This window comes from Protopterus annectens, chromosome 4.part0 (assembly GCF_019279795.1).
Source record: "Protopterus annectens isolate FY-2018-M chromosome 4.part0, PAN1.0, whole genome shotgun sequence".
NCBI classification, from domain to species: domain Eukaryota; kingdom Metazoa; phylum Chordata; order Ceratodontiformes; family Protopteridae; genus Protopterus; species Protopterus annectens.
This window is the reverse complement of record NC_056733.1, coordinates 867336858-867360053: the sequence shown is the minus strand read 5'-3', so window position 1 is coordinate 867360053 and position 23196 is coordinate 867336858. Positions and strand designations below refer to the sequence as shown.

General features: G+C 42.7%; 1 protein-coding gene across 1 annotated transcript in view; it reads right to left on the bottom strand.

Annotated features, from left to right (window-relative positions):
- The window catches only part of SPECC1L (sperm antigen with calponin homology and coiled-coil domains 1 like), a 2326126-nt gene that overhangs the window by 1640918 nt on the left and 662012 nt on the right, over positions 1–23196 (bottom strand). Inside the window, exon 2 of the mRNA XM_044068824.1 lies at positions 3232–3421. Within this exon, the coding sequence (XP_043924759.1) occupies positions 3232–3384 (153 nt within the window). The 5' untranslated portion in view covers positions 3385–3421. The remainder of the gene's footprint in view (positions 1–3231; positions 3422–23196) is intronic.

The following is a 23196-nucleotide window of genomic DNA, read 5'->3' as shown; positions in this document are numbered from 1 at the left end:
TTCTTAGTGACAAACAAACAAGATGGAAGGACATCTGATCAGCATTAAGCCAGCGTGGCCAACTCACACCATGAAGAATCAGATTCTTCATGGAGGATGTTTTCCTCTTCCTTCTGGGATGCCAAACACCAACAGCTGATCTGAGAGGGGTTGCAGTTTCTTAAGGAAATACTACACCGCTCTCATCAGGTCCTAGGAGACTTGAAGCATGACCCTGCACCACTCTCACCAGGTACTGGGGGGAGTGGAAGCTTAATCCTGCACCACTCTCACCAGGTCCTGGGAGAGCTGAAGCTTGCTAGACTGAGGCAAGTAGATGCCTGAGATTTAGATGTACTGTCCCTGTTTTTAGGTGTGGTAGCTGGTTTGAAGTCTATGGTCATGGGCAGGCACAGACTGCTTCACTTCAAAAGTTGTGGATGTCCTCTTGTACAAGAAATTAAGGTACACTGCCCTTGTTTTCTACTATCAGGATATGGGTGTTGGAACCTTAGGCCTGCAGAAAGGCATCCAGACCAAATGATATTTGCAAAACGTCAGATTGGGAAGATGTGCTTTCTTCTTACAGCATGATGATCTTTGAAGGGGCATTGCTAGAGGCTTTGTTCCAAAGTATGAGGTTGGAATGGAGGACCTGTAAAAGCACCTCAATGGACCCAACACCCTACCTCCATCAGTACATCAGGCAGCTTATGTCCCTACTCATGTAAGCACTTCTCTTTGTGTCTTTTTAGGAGGGGCATCAAACAATCTGGCAGATGCTTTAGTAGCCCTACAGAAGACATGCAGCCTTTTCAGATTTATACAGTTCCAGAGATTTTTCATGCTGTGTGATGGTCTTTTGATTGAATTGTGCCCATTGAGTACGAAATACAATCTTATGCTCTGTGCCCAAACAAACTGACTGTGAAAGTCTACGTACAAAATTTGTTTGATACAAGAACATTTTAGACACTGTCTTCTAATCTGATGCTCAACAACTAGTAACACACGACAAAACTGTAACAACAACTAACACATTAAACATGCAAAGCAAGAACAGCAACAGAATTCCCCACCGGGATACTAACCTGTACTCTGGAAGTCAGGCCAAAGTGACTGACTGACATGGCATAGTACTTGAACTGACTACAGATCAGTTCTTGAACTGCAGCAAGAAAGAATTAAGGATGGTGCAGGCAGAAATCCCTTTTATAACATAAGGATCCCGATGTCTGATTAAGAAGGTGTCATCCTAGCTGGGGGGGGGGGGTGAAAAGTTGCAGTCTAAAAAGGGGTAGAACACAGAAAACCTTCTGTTTAGGCATTGAGTAGGCTCTTTCTTTCTTCACGGATTCCTAGTCCAGTGACGAGCACCTGCTACCTATTGCAGTTGCACATATTAAGGGTACACTAATCTCAAAACAGGAACAGTAACAGCAAAATTAGAACAGCTTTTTTTCAAAACAAACAATTCTGACAAACTTTATCACCACCTTTCTAAAAAATGTTTTTAACACGAAACATAATGCCCTCAAAGTGTCTAGTGCTAAAGCCCCATTTATCCCCTAGCAATGTTTGGCTAGGCTGAATACTGCAGGGTCAGTTTTTAATTAACTCATGTGGTGTGACAACCTAGGGAACAGAAAGTACTGTGTGATGAGGACAAAGCACTGAAGCATGCATGCTTATCTGCACACACTGTCTGCTACAGATTATCCACTTCATCTCTAACTTGTAGCTAGAGGTCTGCAAAATTACTGTGCTTCCTGGATGCAACCAAAAAAACATATGCAACACCGTAAAATTACAGCAAGCTGGTTATTTATTATTTTTAATGCCTTTTGCACATGGTGGTCTTTCCCCAACTTGGAGTGACATTAATCCATGCAGCCACAATGGATGTTTGTGTCCTCACTGGCTTCTGGCTATGAAGAAGTTTGTACTTCAAGTCTGCAATCCCCACACTTCGGAAGGGGAAGTATGACATGTGTTACCACAGGGGCCACTGTGCCTCCTCATGTACATGCACGCTTCTATGCACAAGCTGAGGAAGGCTATTAGATTCATGGTTTGATGACCCGACTGTTCATCCCAGGACCACCCACAGGCATAATCTCCACTTCAACTGAAGGGCTACAATGTAGGATAGTCTCATTCCACTCCCTCCCATCCAAGGATGTGCATGCTTTCCACACCAGCTGTAGCAGACACTCATGCACTAATCAACTACAGGTCAACCTGGATTACAGTTAAGGTTTTATCGCTCTACACCAATGGTGCTGGCCAAGAGCTGGTTAATTTTAACTACCATCATCATCTATGCTGCACAGGCTCGCTATGAAATCTCCAAGACTCACATTACCAAGTTCTGAGAAGCACCCCACCCCCCAGCAAACACTGCATTTCTCCTGTAAACTTCCTTTTTGGAGAGGGGCAAGATTCCTGAATTCTAAATGTAGTGGGGCAAGCTCCTCACCCCCCCCCCCCAAAGTACTTATACCAACTCCAAAGTCACTATAGATCAGAGAAAAGACATTATTAAAAGAAATGGCAATCTCAGACGTGTGTGTGTGGGGGGGGGGGGGGTACATATATATGTTTACTATTAAAATGCTGAATGTCAAAATATTTTTTAATAAAATTACAGAACTATTTTGACGAATTTGGTAATACCGAATTACCACAATGTCGGAAATGGTAACCATGATGATCAATGTTCAAACTTCCGAACTTCCATTTTCGAAAGTCCGTGTTAGCGTTTACGTTTCTGCAAGAGGGCAAGCCCCACTGCATCCCCAAACACCCTGCATATTATATATACATATACCAACTCAGAGATTGTACTACAGTGAGGAAAAGGGAACATTTTCATGTTAGCGAATGTATTTGACTAAGTGCCACTCCATATTTTGACAACAGACGTGTGTTTGTTTATTTATATATATATATATATATATATATATATATATATATATATATATATATATATATATATATATATATATACATACACATACACACACACACACAAATGCACATTAACACAAATCAGGATTTAAGGTCATTTGGTCTACACACTTTGGGAGTGATTATAACCATTTGCCACTACTCACACCTAGTTTGCAGAGAGCTTGCATGACTCTGTCGTAGCATGCTAGTAACTATGAAACCTGTATGTTTATTGTATGTGTGGGTGTTTGTTTCTTCACAGGTATTTCCAGACATCTTCAATACATGCTTAACCGTTACCTTGGAAAGAGAAGCTGCAGTGCCTGCTTTGGAAGACTTTGTCTGAGTTCCTACAGAAGAACTGTTCTCTGTTTTAAGTTTCTCAACAGTCTGGGTTTTACTCGTCCCTGGTGCTTTAGGAACCACACCAGCAGACCTGCTTGTTTTCTTCATTGTGGTATTTCAATTTGTGATGCATTTACAGCTGAATCTATGAGACGGAAACAAAGAGTAGATGTGTCATTAAGACCAGTGGCACTAACGCAGAAACTCACATTCGCAAGCAGCAACTTTCACTTACATGTTGACCTTCTGAGTTATGATGATATTAAAGTCGAAGCTGTTCTCTTACTCCTTTTGCAAGAGGTCTATTGTGGTAGCAAGCTAAGCAACTCTATACTGCACACTTCAACATCAGCAAGAAAAATCAATGATCGATGAAAACTACATGCCTGGTTACATCAGCACAGTAAAGTTATCCAAATTTAGCAAAGTACATTAGACACACGCTGCTCACTAGGACAAGACATTTTGAATAAAAGTACAGGCTGGCATAACAGCTGGTTCAACAAAAAAATAAGTAAATAAATAAATGTCAGCGCCGTCTGTTGGCATGCAGTCTACAGTGGAAATGTTGCACTTGCGTGCGGTGAAGTGACAGTGTTGTAGAAACAGCTGGTTTGAGATGCTCAGCAGGCACAATGGACTACACTCACTTATTCATACACTAAATGCCCAAACAACATATCCAGTTCGGGGGGAGGCATTTGAAATTGACCAATTAGTTATCTGTATGCACTGGAAGGTACAGCAAACGTTAATAATTTAGCCAAAAAAAACCTCTTTAATGAATTATTGAGCTGTTTGTACAGTGGTATAATGGGTCTGGTGGTGTGTTCTTTGATATTTTTCTACTAGGAAAAAGTGGACCACGGGAAGGGTGTTAAATAGTGGCATATGGGCACACCAACACTGATTAAATGCAAATATTCTGTTGTGCCTTTACTCATGTATCTTCAAATGTGTTTTTACTTTTATAATCCAACAGCAGCCATAAAACAGTCTGCTTCAGTAACCAGAAATATGGTACGCAGTCAAATGCGTATTTCACTGGCAGTACAGCACGGAATTGAATGCCATACATAACCTATCCTATAAACCGGACTACTGACACATGATGCTATGCTTTGTTACCATCCCCGGTAACATTTCAGTAACCCACTAATAGTGGGTGACTATGCTACATACTGCCTTTAGAATTCTGCCTCCATTTGTCTCTCTTCAAATGTTTCTAGTTACTGCTTTTAAACGGCAGCCTGCAATACTGACACTGGTATCAGATGATCTATTTTACAACCCACAAAAATACAGCCTCAGGTATTTTATTTTTATTTTATTTATATTTGTGTACCAAGGTAGTACACTGATCAACACTGACCAATATCACACTCAGCATGGGAGAAGTACAAAACATTTCCCAAACAAAAAAAATACAGAAATGCAAGCCGTAACAGAATAGTTCAGACTCATTACATAGAAAAAAAAGAGTGTATACACATTCCAGTGAACAAACACACTGCAATGTACAATCAAGCACAGTACGATGCACAGTATATGCATTAGTTTCTAAAGAAAGTCAATCTTCAGTGAATCTTGGAGAAGAGAGTTGGAAGGCTCCTCATTAACCTGCCGAGTGCCATAAAGCTGAAAAAAACACCCCAGAGAAGAGCAAATCTTGAAAACCACTCTTCTCCTTTAAAACTTTTGCAGGGGGGAGGGGGGCAAGCCCCCTCACACGCACACAACCCTCTGAACTGAGCTTATACATACCAACTCCAAGACTGCCATACCTCTGAGAAAACGAAACAGTCTGAGAAATGGCATCTCAGACTTAGTACATGCAAGGTCATTATTTTGATAATTTAGTCTCTACATTTTGGGACTTGATCTAGCGGCTCCCAACATTTAAAATAGTTACCAACGCAGAAAAGAGATAGGTTAGGTGACATGTCCTGTGTTGAAGCAGGAGCATCTGGCTTGGATGAAGAGCTTTCTGAGTTGAATTTTGAATTTGGAATAACTGTTGATTAGAACAAAAGATGGACTCATTTACAGTCAACAATGTACAAGAAACAACTATATGCATAGCCATCAGTGTTTTCCTACTCCAGTGTCATAAACAAACTGACATTTTGACTTTCCAGTGCTCAAAAAGTTTTTCTGTTACGTGTTTTAAGTGGTGTCTCATTAAAACTTATAAGAATGCTTTAACTACTGCCAAAATATTCCTAACATCTTAAGTGATTCATTATTCTGATAGTTCCAAAATCTTCTGATTTTAGTGTCACCTTAATGTGTCATGTTCTTCACTGTGTATTGCCTGTATCAAATTCTTGCTATGACAACAAAGCAGAGCATGCACATACATGGGGAATTCTACAACCTTTCACAATGTTTTGTGATTCAGATTTATCATGCAGATGAACTGCTGTACAGCACCTGCAAACAAACTGTTCCAAAAACTTGAGTCATAATGAAAATTTCAATTACCTAGTGCAAAGACAAGGGGCATTTGTGTGGGTCAGCCATGAGGATACTGTGGCCTGAGACACTACCCACATTACGTTACTCTGATGAGTAGAGTCTGAAAATGCACTTCAGCTCAAATAGACGGTCGGAACATTTACAAGGTATTTCTCCTGTCCTGTGGACAGGGGCATCATTTCAGCAGACAAAGTATTTGGCTAACCTAGTCTGCCTACTTTACTACCTTAAGAGTGAAACAAAAGTTATATATTTATAATTATGACTGATCCAGCCTCTAGTAACAGCAAGACTGATTTCACTTGTATTAAGACTATTCAACATATAAAATTTTTCGTTTCTTGGAACCCTTAAAAGCCTGTGCGTTGCCACTAGAAAGCGCTGGGAAGCGATCACCCAATTCCACACTCTCATGGCCTCCCTGCAAAGGGGGTAGGACTTGGTTCCTCCCTGCTTGTTCAGATACCAGACAACCGACATATTGTCAGAAAGAATCGCAATAGTTCCCCTGGGAAGAGAGCTGTGAAGTGCCAGCAACGCTAGAAGCACTGCTCTCATCTCGTGGTCTTGCCATGTACCTTGGACAGTCTCGTCCAGATAATGCCCCCCCCACCCTATCTGGGAGGCGTCCGTGGTTACTGTGGCAATAGGGGACGAGGGGCTCAAGGGTCTCCCTTGATCCAGATTGGACGAGAGAAGCCACCAACGCAGATCTTGCCGGCATCTCTCAGTGATGAGAATCGGATGGGACAAGGGGCGTTCCTGATATGCCCACTGGGCCGAAAGGAGCCACTGAAGTATTCGCATGTGTAACCTGGCTTGTGGAACTAGGAGAATGATAGCTGCCATTGATCCCAACAACTGAAGAACCATCCTGGCTTGGGCAACCTGGCGTAGTAAAGCCAGGACTTGGGCCTGTAACACTTTTATTCTCTCTGTCAGTAGGAAAGCTCTCATCTCTACAGAGTCTAGCTCTGCGCCAATAAAGGCAACACGCTGTGATGGCAGCAATACAGACTTTGCCCAGTTGAATGAAATCCATAGAAGATGGTCCAATTTGACAGTAGCTCTCGTGGCTTGAACAAGTAGTTGCTTGGTGGGGGTGGTGAGGAGCCAGTCGTCTAGATAAGGAAACACCTGGAATCCTAGACGTCTCAGGTGAGCTGTCACCACTGCCAGACACTTGGTGAACACCCTGAGGGCTGAGGTGAGACCAAAGGGCAGGGCCCGGAATTGAAAATGACTGGCTCCCAGCCGGAAGCGTAAACGATTCCTGGAAGCCTTGTTTATCTTGATGTGATAATAGGCCCCTGGGATATGAGAGTTTGGACTTGGTTTAATGCCTCTGCCCACTGATTTGGAGGAAAGTCTGAGTACCCTTTGGGAATTGGGAGTTCACTGAAAGTGAATTTGCATCCCTGACAAATGATCTTTAAGACCTACTGGTCCTTTGTTACAAACAGCCTAAACAAATGACATAGTATGAATGGAAGTCTCTGTGTGGGATCTGCTTTCCACAGGCAAGACAACTTTTTCGGACATTGGTTAGTGCAAGAAAAAAGGATCCCCAACGGGTACTTAGCTTTAGACATTTTCAGCTGTGATCCAAGCTCTGGTAGCAACTGACCGGCATACTTACCAACCGCTTCTGCTACGGTCTCCGTGGTAAGAAAGACTGATATTATGGGATCAGCTGCCTTGCTTTACAGCACTGATGACCTGTTGTCAGTTTGCAAGCGGCGGCAGCTGACGCAGAAAACCATCGACTCTGGTATTCGGGTCAGCCGAGGGCTACCACAGCAGGGATAACCCCACAGGTGATGACTGCAAAAGTGAAACACGAAGAACATCAGGTGCACCCCTTGCTTGCAGATATACAAAACCACTGCCAAACTAAATGGACAGCAATCACACCAATTAGAACGGAGTCCTGAATGGTCTATAAAGCAAGAAAGGATGTCCCTCATTTCCAGAACACAAATGTACAGACCAGTTTTGTGGGTCAACCATGTAACTTGGACTGTCTATGCCAAATAATACCCCCATCCAAAAACAGAGGTATCCATCGTCTGCCTTAAAAAGAGGTTGGACTTGAGAATCCCCTACAAGCAGTGTTCCTGGCACTTCTTGGATATTCTGATAGGAGCTTCCAAAAGAACTACAAGCTTAAGCCTGAAGGGTCCACTAAAGAACCCTTGTGAAAAACTGTCACAAGGAACCATGAAATGATGGCTACCACTAACACTCAAAGACAGGGAGCTGCAGGGACAAAGTCACACTGGATAACCTGAAGAACTCTGCATCAGATAGACTTTTGCTTGTCCGGTGGAATAAAAATTTGGCAAACCATAGTGCCCAGAGTGAAATTTAACAAAATGATCAAATGTGTGGGCATCACCTTTCACCTTGGGGGTTTCAGCATTACAGGACAGGAAAAGCCTTAGAAGGAAATCCCAGAAGGCATACTGTCCATAGTTGACTTTACTAGAAGCTAGTCATGCAAGTAGGAGGGGGGGAATGGAACCCTGCTGTCTGAGTGCTGACGGCTTGGGTGAGATCAAATGACAGTGTTTATACAGATGAAAATGATTGACTCTTGTCAGGAAGTGCAGGAACCTCCTGGTCTTCTCAGTAATCGTGCTATGCAGATAGGTATCTTGGTGGTCCAAAAACACAGTCTTCTTCAGACAGACAGGGAAGGACTGACTGCACTAAAATTACATGGAAGGGCCCTTTGAAAATGAGATACCCCTGCTCGCTTAAATTGAGAGTGGGCCTGTGGGTCCCATATCCTTCTTTAGTATCCAAGAATACATTCAAGATTGGTCTGGCAATATCTCCTGGACGTCTTTCTTTGGCACAGACTATGAGCCTTTAGTTTGGCTACAGCTCTTTGATGCAGTGCAAAGACTGAGATGGGGAGAGATTGTGACTTGGGAAGGGTCATACTGTGTGTCCCTGATCTATATATGTGTGTGATGACATCCCATACCAATAGGTGGAAGGGCATATGATCACAAATTGGAGCTGGAAAACGCTTAAGTCAACTGCTGTCTGTCTTCTCAAGAAGGGCCAAAGAACCCCTGGTCATCATACAAAAAAAAAAAAACTTTTAGGAACACAGCCATTCTGGAAGTTGCTATGTCCCATGTTGCCCTTACAAAAACACTACAATTATTAGGTTGGAAGCACTGAAATTAGTTGCTGCAGACTGCTGCATTTGAAGGAACAGGTACTGAGCAACTGGAAATTTCACCACAACTTTGTGTGTGTTGATGTTATTCCCTTGTTTTTCACATTCAACTGCTACTGGCAATCCAAACAGTAAGATTCATCCAAATGGAGCTTGTGTGAAGTAAGCCTTGAAGTTTTCAGTGAATTATGTCAAGTAAAACCTAACCCTCAGCCCAACCCTACCTGGACCATCCACAACATTGTGGGCCATGTGCAAGGTATGGACAGTCATGGAAAGTACAGTTGTGTAAGTAAACTTACCGCAACAGCAGATGTTCAGATGATCACTGCTATAGTAGCCTAAGCTACAGGGGTAGATTACCATAGTTTATAAATTTTGGGAGGAGGAAAGAGAAGTCCCTGGAGAATGCTCCTAGCAAAGCCTGATATAGATCAAGAAAAGGAATCAACTTTATTGTACTTTGTAAAAGTATGACAGAACACCAAGCTGCTACTTCTAGAATACTTCTAAAATTCACCCTTTCCAAAAAGCCATTGATGAAGCCAAGGCCCTGGTAGAGTGGGCCCTGAGCATGCCTGAAATAGTTTTGTTGTGGCAAGTTTAACCCTTTGGAAGTAGTCTGTTTTGACACAGGTTGTCCCGTCTTCTTACCTTCACAAGAAATTAACAATTAATCCGGAAAGATGAAAGATTTACTTATGTTGAGATAGTATATTAGTTGTCTATGAACATCAATGGTATGGAGTATCCTTCCTCCTTCATTTTTAGGTTCAGGAAAGAAAATGGGGGGAGATGGATACTTTGGCTTAAAGTTAAATTGGATATAACTATAGGCATAAAAAGGATTATTAATTCTCAAAGCAACCCTGTCTCTATGGAAAATGAGATAGGGTTGACTCACCATAAAAGAGCTTGCAACTCAGATAACAGTCTTGCAGAGGTCAGAGCAATCAGTAAAACTGTTTTCCATTTTAAAAAAACTCAAGTCAGTCAGGTTAGCTGTTTCAAACGGAGCTAGTGTTTGACTTACAAAACACAAAATTAAGATCCCAAGAAGGAGCCACCAGTTCTCTTAAAGGTCTCTAAAGTAAAAGCTCTTTCAAAAACCTTTTAAGATAAGAATGCACTAAAAAAGGAGGATCTGAAGTCAGATACGCTGAAATGGATGATAAATTAACCTTGATGAGGAGTAAGAAAAGTCACGGCATAGTAACTGCCAGAAATTTGTAAAACCAAAGAAAAACTAGCCCTGAATGGGTGCTGCTTATGTTGTTGGCACCAACTAGAAAGCCTTTTCCATTTGTTAATATACAATTTTCTAACAGCAGGCTTTCTTGCCTCTGTTAGTAGCTGCTGCACATCCTCAGTAATCAGGTGCCTAAAGGAAATTAAGACCCTATCATCCAGACATTCAACTGAAGTTAATGGGGCTGGGGTGTATAGAACACCCCTGATAGAGTAGGAGCAGATCTAGTCTGGGAGGAAGCTTGTGGTAACTGCCCCTGACCACTTCCAAAAGAGGGAGTCACCACAGTGATCTTGGGGGATTTCCGTCAGAATCTTCAGCAGTACTCTGGATATCAGAGAAAATGGTGGAAAAGGATACAGGAGCATTCTTGTTCAAGCAATAGAAACGGTATCGGTCTTCCAGGCCTTCTTGCATGGAGTCCTGGAACAGAATCTTAAAAGATTATTGTTCAGAGATGAGGCGACTAGGTCTACTTGAGGAACTCTTTACAGACAGATCAAATCTTGGGGAAAAAAACCCTGATCTACTTTTCATTCACGAAGGTCTAACACACAATTTTGCAAAGATGAAACGCAGGAGATTGTGCTGTGAAGCTATACCAAGATGAAGCTAGGGGTGCCAGTTCCAGAAATTTGGGCCACATGCATGCAATATAGTGGGCTTGGTCCAGTGTTAGGACTGAGCCCAGTGTTAGAGAAATGTACAAATTGTATAGTGTACAATTCTGCACTTAAAGGGTTAAGAGTTAATACATTTATTCTATGTAAAATGTGTAAATACTGGTGGTCTCTGTAAAAGCTACTGACGCCTAAAAGTCTGTTGTTCTTGCTGTGGAATGTTGAGATAGGGGCCTCACACTAGCAACAGATAAATGTTGCGTTAGGAAGAGACAGTTACAGGACCATTACTCAGAAACTGGGTTTGACAGGGCAAGCCCTGTGGTCAAGTTAAATTCTGAGAGATGTTTTTGTAAGTCAGCAATTAACTGATAAGCACCTGCTGTGTACGTGCAAAGAACTGTATAAAAACAGCAGGCTGAGCTACTGAAAATCAGACAAACCTTGTACCTACATGCTTTGTCTCCTTACTGCAAGTAATAAAGAATGCCTTGCTGAACCTTACGTGAATTGATCTTTGTATTTTAACAGATTGTTCCTTCGAGCCGGAGCCCTCTCTTCACCTCAGATCAGACGGCCAGGTGGCTGAAACGGTACGGAGAAGAAACCAAATCAGTTCTTCTGCAATATAAAGACCTCCGACTGAATTATCGTCAAAAGAGGCCAGTCACCTCCTGATCTGCGATTGAAGGACGGGTATCCGCGAATCAGTGGTCAATCACGTAGGCTCAGGTAAGGTGGGTTTTGCTATTCTGATTTATTCAGTCAGGGACAGGCAACTGCAATTATTTCTGTTAGATTGTATTTTATTCAGTCAGGGACAGGAAAAGCTGCATTAATTTCTGTAAGACTGTATTTTATTCAGTCAGGGACTTGAAAACTGCATTTATTTCTGTTAGACTGCATTTTTATTCAGTCAGGGACATGAAACTGCATTCATTTCTGTTAGATTGTATTTTATTCAGTCAGTGACAGAGAAAAATTGCAGTTCTGTCATAGACTAGGTGAACAGGATAGTAGAAGGTTAGACAGTCATTCTGAAGAGACTATAACAAAATCCGTGGTACACGTAAAAAATTGAAGGTAACAGATAAAATTACTAAAGGTAACTATGTAGTGAGCAAATGGGTAATTATAACTGTGGTGCAAAGACCTCAAAAGACCCACCATTAACAGAGGATGGTAAATATACGCAGGTACAGCGCGCAGATAATGTTAGATATTTTTCAAAATGGGTAACCAAGTATGATTTTGATGGAAAATTAGATAAATCTTCACTTCTCAAATTGATAAAGCAATTAAAAGCCGACTCCAAGGGGCAAGTTAAAAAAACAGCGACAATTAGGAATTCCCCAGGCACACAGATGGCTGGAGGAAGCAAATCGAAGAGACCAGAAAGAAAAAAACTCAAACAATGTTTTTAGATAAAGAGGATAACCACCTAGTACTAGCTTCAGCACCCCCTCCCCCACCAGCATACGGGGCAAGTAATCAACACAGAGTGCCTCCTCTATGTCCTGTAGTTACACGAGGTGAGGACTCTGTAAAAATAAAGCTAGTAAAAGTTAGGGGTCCAATAGGGACTAGGTCCAAAACAAAAAACACAGATAATGATAAAAATCTGCAAGTCTGGCGATTTAGTGAAACCCAGGCCACGACTAGTGGGGAAGAAGAACTCTGTCCTCTTATTGAGGAACCTAATCCCAGAGCAGGTCAGGATAACCAAGACCCTACTTTATTAGTATATAGACCCTGGAGTCCCGAAGATATTCGGAAAGCCACTGAGGGTATTCCTCACCCTAGGGTCAACTTTTCAAAATTTTCAGAGGACCTGCAAGGTATGAGGCTAAGCTATAACCTAAATGGAGAAGAGATAGAGAAAGTGGTAAGACAAATTATAGGTCCAGACTAGCATATGGTCTGTGGTGATTGGAACCCTCATGACGCTCAGCGGAGACCCCTTCCACATAACAGCGTAGAATTAGATGCCCAGGTGACAGGGCTTACAAACCGAATTTCTGAAAAGTGGCGACCACGGGCAGACTGGACCTGTATTAATCAGTGTGTCCAGCAAGAAGGCCGCTATTTTGCTAGGCTCATAGAGTGCTTTAATAATCATTGTGGGATGCACATCCCTGATAATCAAGCAGCAGACTCCCCCTATGAACAACAGTTAAAAATGCCTTTCTGAAGGGGAACAGGGCTCCTATTAGTAGTTTTATTACAAAACACGTGGTAGATCATCGTACAAGCAGATCTGAAGGGGAGCAGGGCTCCTATTAGTAGTTTTATTACAAAACACGTGGTAGGTCACCATACGAGCAGATCTGAAGGGGAGCAGGGCTCCCATTAGTAGTTTTATTACAAAACACGTGGTAGATCACCGTACAAGCAGATTACAACCACTGCTTGAGTATGCAAGGCATGCTGCGAGAGGCACTTTAATAGCAAATAGAAAAAGAAAATGCAGGTATTCTCATTAGAAGACGGGGCTGAGGTATATGTGGTACATCCAAGAAAAAAGGGCAAAAATAGGGAAGGTATGCAGTCTGACAACGGTCAGAAGATTTTGAGGGACGTAAAAAAGAGAGGAGAATGTTTTAAATGCAGGAAAAAAGGTCACATGGCAAGGGATTGCAAAAGAAATAACAGGACAAGGACAGATGAACAAAAAGATGATAACTGACTATATGATGGACAGGAAGCACAAGGAAGGGTTACAATACAAAGCAGGATAAATGGTAATGCAGAAGTAAAAATAGAGGAAGCACAGGATGGTGGAGGGGATGACAATGAAAATGAAAGTGATGAGGTATTGGACTTGGCACTTCTGTGCTTGGAACTCTTTAGCAGATACCAAGCCAGAAGTCACCCTTTTGGTGTAAGGGAGAGAGGTTAGCTTTTTGTGTGATTCTGGGGCTTCACGGACCCTGATACATCCCTCTGAATTACCGGAGTGTACACGGTCTTCGGATTACATATTTGTTAAGGCTGCAAATGGGCAGCTATACCGGGAGCCTCTCTCACACAAAAGTATGTTCACAGATCCTGTAACAGGGTTGACACAGACAAGTAAAATTGTAGTGTTTGCAAAATGCCCAATAAATCTCTTAGGCAGAGACTTGATGCAGTTATTTGGCATAGCGGTGGTTCCGACTATGCAAGGGATGCAAGCACAACGACAAACTGAAATCTGTGAAGTGCATGATACCTGTGTAGCGCAGCCAAGAGGTGAGATGTTTTATTGGTACAGTCAGGACTGGATTACTACCGGCCCAGGGACTGTAACCAAGGAATTAATGGATATGGCCATTAGTAAATTTCCCTCATTAGATATTAAGAAGCAGCCATTATTGCACTGCACCCTGTATTTTTGTGACACACAAGGGCCAGATGAAGACTACAGAGATAAGCTGTTTAAATATCCCACAGCAAGGCTAGTGTTACGTAACCTACACTGGGACACAATGGGAAATAGAATAGCCAGCTGCTCTCTGCCTAAAGAAATAACAGCACTTTACAAATCTGACCTCCTACCACATGTAAGCCTCACTAAAGACAGAAACACAAAATGGGTAGAGTTGGGCAGGAAGATTACCAGATGGCAAAAACAGACCAGGGAGGAACTTTCAGAGCAGGGAGTGCAGGTACAAAAATTGAACTGGGTAACTCAAACTAAGGCAGCAGTACACCTGCATTTTCGCAAAAATACTTGACAAACACTCCTGTTAAAGGAGGAAGAGAATCCTCTGAAAGGTATTCCAGACAAACTGTGCTCCACAGGGACATCAGATGTAGGCCTTATTCACACAGCAGGACCAGTGGTGATTACTCCAAAATCAACATTTAGACCTCAAAAACGTCAATACCCGCTGAGAAAATATGTAGAGGCAGGGATAAAGCCCATTATAGCTGCACTCCTCAAAGGTGGTGTGTTAATTGAATCTCCTGATTCACCATGTAACACACCTTTGTTCCCAGTTAAGAAAGCAAATGGAGAGTGGTGCATGGTTCAAGACCTGCAGGCTGTAAATGAGGCAGTAATACCTAGGGCACCTACGGTACCTGAGCCACACACACTCTTAAATGTGTTAAAACCCCATCAGAAATATTTTTCTGTAGTAGATATTAGTAATGCATTTTTCTCAATACCGATATATCAGGACAGTAGATTCTGGTTTGCATTTACATATCAGGGTAAAAGATACACATACACTCGACTACCACAGGGTTATTGTGAGAGCCCCACGATATTCTCACAAGAGATGTCAAGTAACTTAGCAAGATTTAGCCCACCAAAAAATAGTCAAATCCTGCTTTATGTAGATATCTTATTAGCAGCTTCCACTTTACAAGCTTGCAGAGAAGACACGCTAGCATTGCTATGATTTTTAGCTGCTGAGGGACACAAGGTGAATAAGGAAAAATTGCAACTCTGGAAAGAGCAGGTCCGATATTTGGGCTATATAATATTTGATGGAGGTATAAAGTACAGTTTTGTACCTACCATAAATGTAGATGTCCGAACTGGATAGCATCTGCAGTCATAACAAGTGGGTTGTCCTGTCGTCAGGCAGCCCTGCAGTCGGCCGGATTTCAAAGTCGAGGTCCTTCGCTGATGTCGCACTCCACCCGGCGTCATCTCTGTTGGTCAAAGCATCAGCCTTTCCTCAGTGTTTCTTGCCCCAGATGCCAGTAGCCCTCTTGCAGGCTAAAATTTGGATAGATGCCAATGTTTCCAAATAGATAGAGGTAAACACAACAATAAGCATATATGTACATATATACAAACAAATACACCATAAAAGACTCCCCAACAGCTAGCTATTAGGAGGGTAAACACCCTAGGAGTACCACAGAGGGAAGGAGACTGCAGATGCTATCCAGTTCGGACATCTACATTTATGGTAGGTACAAAACTGTACTATGTCCTTCATGGATGCATCTGCAGTCGAATACCATAGCCAACTAGGGAGGAGGATAAAAGTAGATTATGGTGTGTTTAGGATCCCTTGCAGTACAGTAGTGGCAAACCCTGCTCGGGATCTGGAATATAGAGGCAAATTATAATGCTTGGCAAATGTTCAATAATGTCTTTGGTTGCCACTGTGGTAGTGGCTGTTGCCCTTGTAGAATGAGGTCTTATGTTCTGTGGAATTGGTTTTCCATGGAAGGCTATCCATTTGGAGATTGTCTGTTTGGAAATAGCTTTTCCTTCCCTTCCTGTTGCATAGGCTACAAAAAGTTGGTCAGTCTTTCTGCTATTTTTTGTTCTGTCCAAGTAGTAGCGTAGCTGCAGTATTCTTTCCCCTCTGTTTTGTGGGTTGGGAAAGAAGGTAGGTAGGTGGATTGCCTGGTTTAAAGATACTCTGGATACCACCTTGGGCATAAATGTAGGATTAGTTCTCATGGACACTCTATCTTGGTGGAAGATTAGGAAGGGTTGCACTGCCATTAAGGCCTGTAGTTCTGAAACCCTCCTTGCTGAAGTAATTGCCAGTAGGAAAGCAGTTTTCCATGACAGGTGTTGTAGGTCTGCTGTTGCTGCTGGTTCAAAGGGTGATAGTGTCAACTTTTCTAGCACAAAGTTTAAATCCCAGGCTGGTAATGGTGGTTTCCTTGGAGGTTTTACATTCTTGATTCCTCTGAGGAACTGCCTGAGCAACAGGTGGATCAAAGCTGTATTCTGCTGAAATAGCTGATGCATGTATCTTGATGGAGGAGTAGGACAGGCCTGAATGAAGAAGTTCGGCCAGATACTCCAGAATGTTAGGCATATCTATGTTTGACACATCTTTTCCTCTTCGGTACTCCAAATGACAAACCTTTTCCATTTTCCAGCATAGTTCCTTCTTGTTGAAGGTCTAGAATAATGTCTTTAACTCTTTGGGAAAGTTCTGGATTAGCTGCTGCTATGTGATGTTCCATGCAGTCAGTTGCAGCGTTTTAGGTTTGGATGTATGATGCTGTAGTTGTTCTGAGTTAACATCAAAGGCATCAATTGTTCGAGACATGCTCTTCAGTAGTGGGTACCAGTGTTGTCTTGGCCAGTTTGGGGCTATCAGGATTATCCTTGGACGTTCTTCCTTGATTTTTAGTAGTACCTTGTGTATCAAAGGAAGAGGTGGGAATGCATATGCTGTTAGGCCTTTCCAGTTGAAGGAGAGTGAGTCCACTTTCCATGCTAGTGGGTGGAATGTCCTTGTGCAGAATTTTTGAGCTGGTGATTGAGAGGTGATGAATAGGTCTATCTGTGGCATTCCCATTTCTTTGAGATGGTCTTGAAGATGTCCGGTGCAGCTTCCATGGTTCTGCTTAATATGTCTGCTAGAGTATTGTCTTTCCCGGTACAAACATTGCCTGTAACTGAATGTTGTAGCTGAGTGCCAGGGTCCACAGCTCAAGGTCATTCTTTGATGTACCACATGACTGTGGTGTTGTCTGTCCTTATCATCAACTGGCCCTCTTTGAGGAATGGTTTGAACTTTTGGATTGCCAGTTTTACTGCCAGCATTTCTGTGATGGTCTGGCTTGGTTGACATCTGCGAGAGGGTAGGCATGGAATTAGTGGGATTTCTGTTCAAGCGACCTGTGTGTGGTGGGACCCATTTTTCTTTACCCCTTCCTATGGTTTCCTCAGTATCATCGGCGGAAATGGGACCAAGATTAATGCCATGACCTTCACCAGGCCATGCACAGAAATTTTCTTTTATTATTAACTCCTTTTCTGCCATTTGTTGTACTGTGTCCAATTCCTCCCCATGAGAATTGTTTGGGTTGGTATCAGCCTTGACTTTTTTGAAAATTGACTGTATCCCAGTCCTTATCTTGCAAGTAAATGACCCTTTAAAAATCTGTTGTCCAGCTTGCTTTTGTTGTCCCCTGTAGCAGCAGTTCGCCAGGTATGGGTGGTAGCAAATCAAATCACAGAGTAGGAAATTTATGCGTGGGGCGATTGTTTTTTCCAGGCATTGGGCTTAGAAGATAAGCCAAAGGGCAGATAAGGAGAATTGATAGTGCGCATCATCGATTCTCTAATCTAAAATCTGCAAAGAAATCTGAGGGGTATGGGAAGCGTAGAGGCAGGCCTGAGATCGTGAGTTACCAGCCAAGACATCTGACCATTACCAGGAAAGTTGCACCTTGCAGAGAAATGAATCCTTTTTGGGACAATGATGTATGTATTTACAGTTTTGAGACAAATTGTCCCTGGTTTTTTTTTTTTTTGGATTGGGGAGAGGAAGGAAACAAATTTTAGAACTTTTCTTGGTTGTGGGAATGTTGGCACTCAGCTCCACTGTTTGTGTTTGCTAACTCCATTATCTGGCGTCTGTTTTCCTGTTTTGATTTGGAGGTAGATTTGGTGGGGCTCTTTTGACTGGTAAAAGTAGAAGTGAAATTCGACCCGAATCTGATGTTTGTAAAAATGCATCTTGTTTTCTTTGTTATGTAGTGCCAGTTCTTTCCGCATCTTTGTTATAAAGTTCTTGATTCTGCTAGAGGGTAAGTTTAATGCTCACTTAGGATGGAAAGATTTGTTGTGTGTGGATGTAGTGGCAGTGTGGCTGCGTCCTGTGTTCTGTTGTTACCTGGATAGGCACCACTGCTGAGTGGCCTCCTCCTGCCTCTTCTGCTTTGGTTTCTAAGAGCACCCTCCTCCCTTTGAAATTTTCTGGAGTCAGGAGAGGACCAATTTTTGGCAGGCAGTGCCCCAGAGTGCTTGTGGTTGGGTTGAACCTGCAATCTTTCTTTTAACAGTTCTATTTGCCTTTTCTTCCATTTCCACTGTTACTCTGATACAGTTGTGCAGGCCTTGAGAACTTAGAAACCTTGTCATCAGGAGTTTCTAGCTTTTTACAAACTTGCTGATCTCTTAGGAAAATAGCCCATTTAGGCCTTCATAACTGGGCCAAAGCATTCCTGTGGCCATCTTAACTTCTCCTCCGCATCATGTCATGTACATTTTGGGAATGGTTGCTAACCTGCATCCATATTTTCATTTTATCTATAGTTATTTCTTTATCAAGAGATTCATCAGTGGTTAGTTTTTTAGTTAACTGACTAGAGATTCATCAGTGGTTGAACTTGTGAAAAACTGACAAACTAAAAAAACTGGTATCTTTGTCATGTAGAGGTAGAAACGGTTTTAATTTTACTTGTCTATGAACCTGTCCTTGCTTCCCTTTTTTTTAGGGTTTTTGCTTAGGCTCGGGCCCTTTACTGCCTGACCCTGGGATAGGTTTTGGGGTGGGCAAGTGGGGCTGCTAAGGTAGGGATGAGTATCTGTAAAATCTGTCTGGTTTGGCAGGGGCTGGGGAGTAAGATCTGGAGCGGAGCAAAAACATTTTGAAGCATCATCACACCACAGAGAGAAGGGAGGGTATAGAGCTAAGGGCGGGCTGTGAGGAAAGGTGGCAGGTCTTTCTGGAGTCTTTCTGGAGTCTGAAAAATCCTTGTTGCTGCCATTGGGAACTGTTGCTGGCATGGCATGCAGAGTTCCTCAAGGAGGAAGGAATTGGGGTGGAATCTTCAGCAATGATTCTTCATCTTCAGAATTGAGAGATGGAGAAGGGGAGAGTAATGTCTGGTACAGGAGTTCAGTCTGATTCAGAGATCAGAAGAAGACACTGGCTCAGGGGAGGCCTGGCTTCTCTCTCTTCTCTGGGGGCTGGCTGGCCCTGTCTTGAGATCTGAGAGATAGATCACAAAAGAAAGTTAAATCTTCTGCAAAGATTCATAGAAGAAGAGGAAGGGAGGGAGGGCTTGGGGGGGGTACTTTGGCTGAGGTCTTGGCCTTTAGCTGCTGGCGCCCTGGCCTTAATGGAATGGCACTGGCTGCTGGCCTAGCAAGCGCGACTGGCACCCTGGGCATCCAAGGGAGGGGATGGTGTCTGAAATGGCGTCGGCTGATGCTTTTATGCGAAGACCAACAGAGAGGCGTGGTGTCGTGGTCGATCGCGACATCAGCGGGTTTGGAATGGCTGCCTGACGACAGGACAACCCACTTGTTATGACTGCAGATGCATCCATGAAGGACATCCTTGGATGAGGACAGAAAAATAGCTATTTTGCAGGCTCCAAAACCCATTACCAAAAAGGAAATGATGTCCGTTTTGGGTAGGACTAACTTCTGTCGAATTTGGATTCCAAACTATGCTTTGGAAGTGGCACCCTTGTCTGACCTCATATCCAAAAAGCCTATGGCAGCACAGGACCCGGTGATTTGGACACCGGAGGCGGATTTAGCCTTTTGTAATTTAAAACAGTTAATAGCGTCTTCTTTTGTCTTGGGGTTACCAAATTATCACAAGAGCTTTTTTCAAACTGTAGACTGTAAGCACGGCTCTATGACATCAGTCCTGACGCAACAACATGGGGATAAGCAACGTCCCATTGCTTAGATCCAGTGGCACGGTCCTTACCCCATTGTGTTCAAGCGGTTGTTGCAGCTGCTATGGCAGTGCAGGCTTCGGCCTCAGTGGTTTTGTTTCACCCACATACCCTAAGGTCCCTCATGCAGTAGCAATTATTTTGTTACAAGAAAAGGTAGCATACCTTTCCCCAGCTAGACATCTCTCATGCATGACTGTTTTGCTGAGCCAGCCTCACATGACGACTGAACGGTGCACAACCCTGAATCCATCAACTCTGCTCCCTACCCCTGTAGATGGTACTCCACATCACTGCCTGCAGGAGATCGAGCAGACATGACCTAGGAAAGACCTCACAGATGTACCTTTAACAGATGCTGATCTGACATATTATGTAGATGGCTCATGCAAAAAAAACCCAGCAGGACAGAACCTAGTGGGCTATGCTGTAGTATCAGACACAGAGATTATCGAGGCAAAACCCTTACCACAACATTTGTCTGCACAGGCAGCAGAATTGATTGCACTCACTCGACTGTGCATGTACTTTAGCTAAAGGTAAGCGTGCAAATGTTTTTACTGACAGTCAATATGCTTTTTCCACGGTGCATGTGTTTGCACAGCAATGGAAAAACCGAGGTATGATTACATCAACTGGTAAACCCATAAATCATGCACAGCTTATATTAGATCTTTTAAACTCCATTCAATTACCTCAGTGTTTAGCTATCTGCAAATGTGCAGCTCACACAAAACAGAAGGATGTTATTTCAAAAGGTAATGCAAGAGCTGACGTTGCTGCAAAGCAAGCAGCCGCAGAAGCTTGTTTACACCTTGTAGAAAATTTAGAACCCTCTGAAAGTCTAAATTTGTACATGCTACAAACAATGCAATCATTGACCACACAGGCAGAAAAAAGGCGTTGGTTAAAGCAGGGGCCGTCTTCAGAGACGGTTTGTACATCTCAAAAGAAGGGAAACCAATATTACCTTCTAATCTTTTTCGTTATGCAGCATTATTGAGCCATGGGCAGTGCCATGTCTCAACAGGGGGAATGGTACAGATAGTGAACCAGGTGTTCACTGCATATGGAATTTCAAACTACTCTAAAAAAAATTTTGTTTAGCATGTCAGATTTGCAATCAATATCATGCACAAGGAGCAGTACGGCCCAGTCAAGGGAGTTTCCCCACACCACCATACCCGTTTCACACCATTTGCATGGATTTTATACAGTTAAATAAATGTGAAAATAAGAAGTACTGCCTTGTCATCATAGATATGGTCTCGAGGTGGGTGGAAGCTTTTCCAACCAGGAACCCGGATGCAGCTACAGTAGCAAAGGTTCTTGTGAAAGAAATTGTTCCTAGGTTTGGCATTCCGGAGAGAATATATAGTGACAACGGAACACACTTTGTAAACTAAACTATACAACAGCTAACTAAGTTTTTTGGTATTTCTCTAAAAAATCATTGTGCTTATCATCCTCAGTCTGCAGGGTTGGTCGAAAGACATAATGGTATACTTAAAAGTAAATTGAGGAAACTAATGGCTGAAACTGGGAAAACCTGGCTGTACTGTTTACCCCTGGCACTGTTGAACATGAGAACAGTTCCCTCAGCAAAAGGGCTGACCCGATATGAGAAACTGTATGGGAGGGCGTATTGTACACCCCAATGGAAACCTCTCATGCCTTCAGACCAGGAAGCTGATATCTTACATTAGCTGAATATATGAAGAAACTGTTAAATTCTAAACATCTGTTGCAGTCTAATTCTGTTTCAGGTTCAGAGCAGACTAAGACGCCGGATGTAACAGTGACGCCAGGAGATTGGGTGTGGATCAAAATCGTGAAGAGGAAGAACTGGGCATCACCGAAGTGGGAAGGTCCCCACAAGGTGCTTCTTTCGACACAGACTGCAGTCAAGATTGCAGAGCGAGCTTCGTGGATCCATCTGACACACTGCAAGTTAGTGAAGAAATTCGAATTGGGTAAAGATCTTACCTCTCCATCGGGACCCTAAGCACAAAAGTCTGGCTACAAAGGGGGGGGGGGGGTCAGATCAATAGGAACTGATCCGTCTCAAACCCAGTGAAGCAATCATCGGTGTTAAGGTCCTATAGGGTAGATAATAAGATAAAAATACCCGGATTAAGCAACATGATTACACCAAAGAAAGTTGAATTCCATCCTTTTGGGAAAACTGAAGAAAACAGAACACTGGAACAACAACCCTTACCACAAAAATATTGTGTGGTAATGTCATTGACTGTTATTGTGGTCATTGTTTTTCTGCTATGGCCATTTCTCTTTTCCGCCACATTTACTGAACCTAGCAAGCGTGCAGCATGGCATCCTGCTTTCAACACATATCAGGCTATCGAGTACGCATATGCAGATACCCTTAATGTTTCTAATTGTTGGATCTGTGCAGCTATACCAACTGCACATGGAGGATTACCTTTAGTGGCGTCTCCACTAAATGTTACCGAGACATGGACAAGCTTGTTGAGCAACACGGCTAATATTACGTCTGTAAATGTGGTTGCCTTACAGCTGTCCCTCCGTCAAAACGGAACTGTGTGTTTTCAGAAACTTGATAAAGCTAGGGTAGGGTGGAGCCACTGTAACAAAACAGTGGTTTATAACTGCACTGCAGACAATTTGGGTTGTGTGGCAAATCTCTCATCTATAAGAAAACTTGTTAAAAACTCTATAGCTAACTTTGTCCAGGAAATGGAAACTGTCTACTGGAAAATGTTCCGAGGACAGCAGGACTTTGGGGATTGCTTCGAGTTGATCAACATCACCTTTAAAGTAGAAGATTGTTATTTTGTGTGCGGAAGAAAGGCATATAAATGGCTACCAAGAAAGTGGTCCGGAAGTTGCTTTTTGGGCTACCTAGTTCCAGCTATACGACACACGTTAAAATTCACCTCAAGGGAAAATTCGAAATGTTCGAGAAGTTAAAAAAACCTGCCAATCCAGTAGGCCGAATCAATGCATCA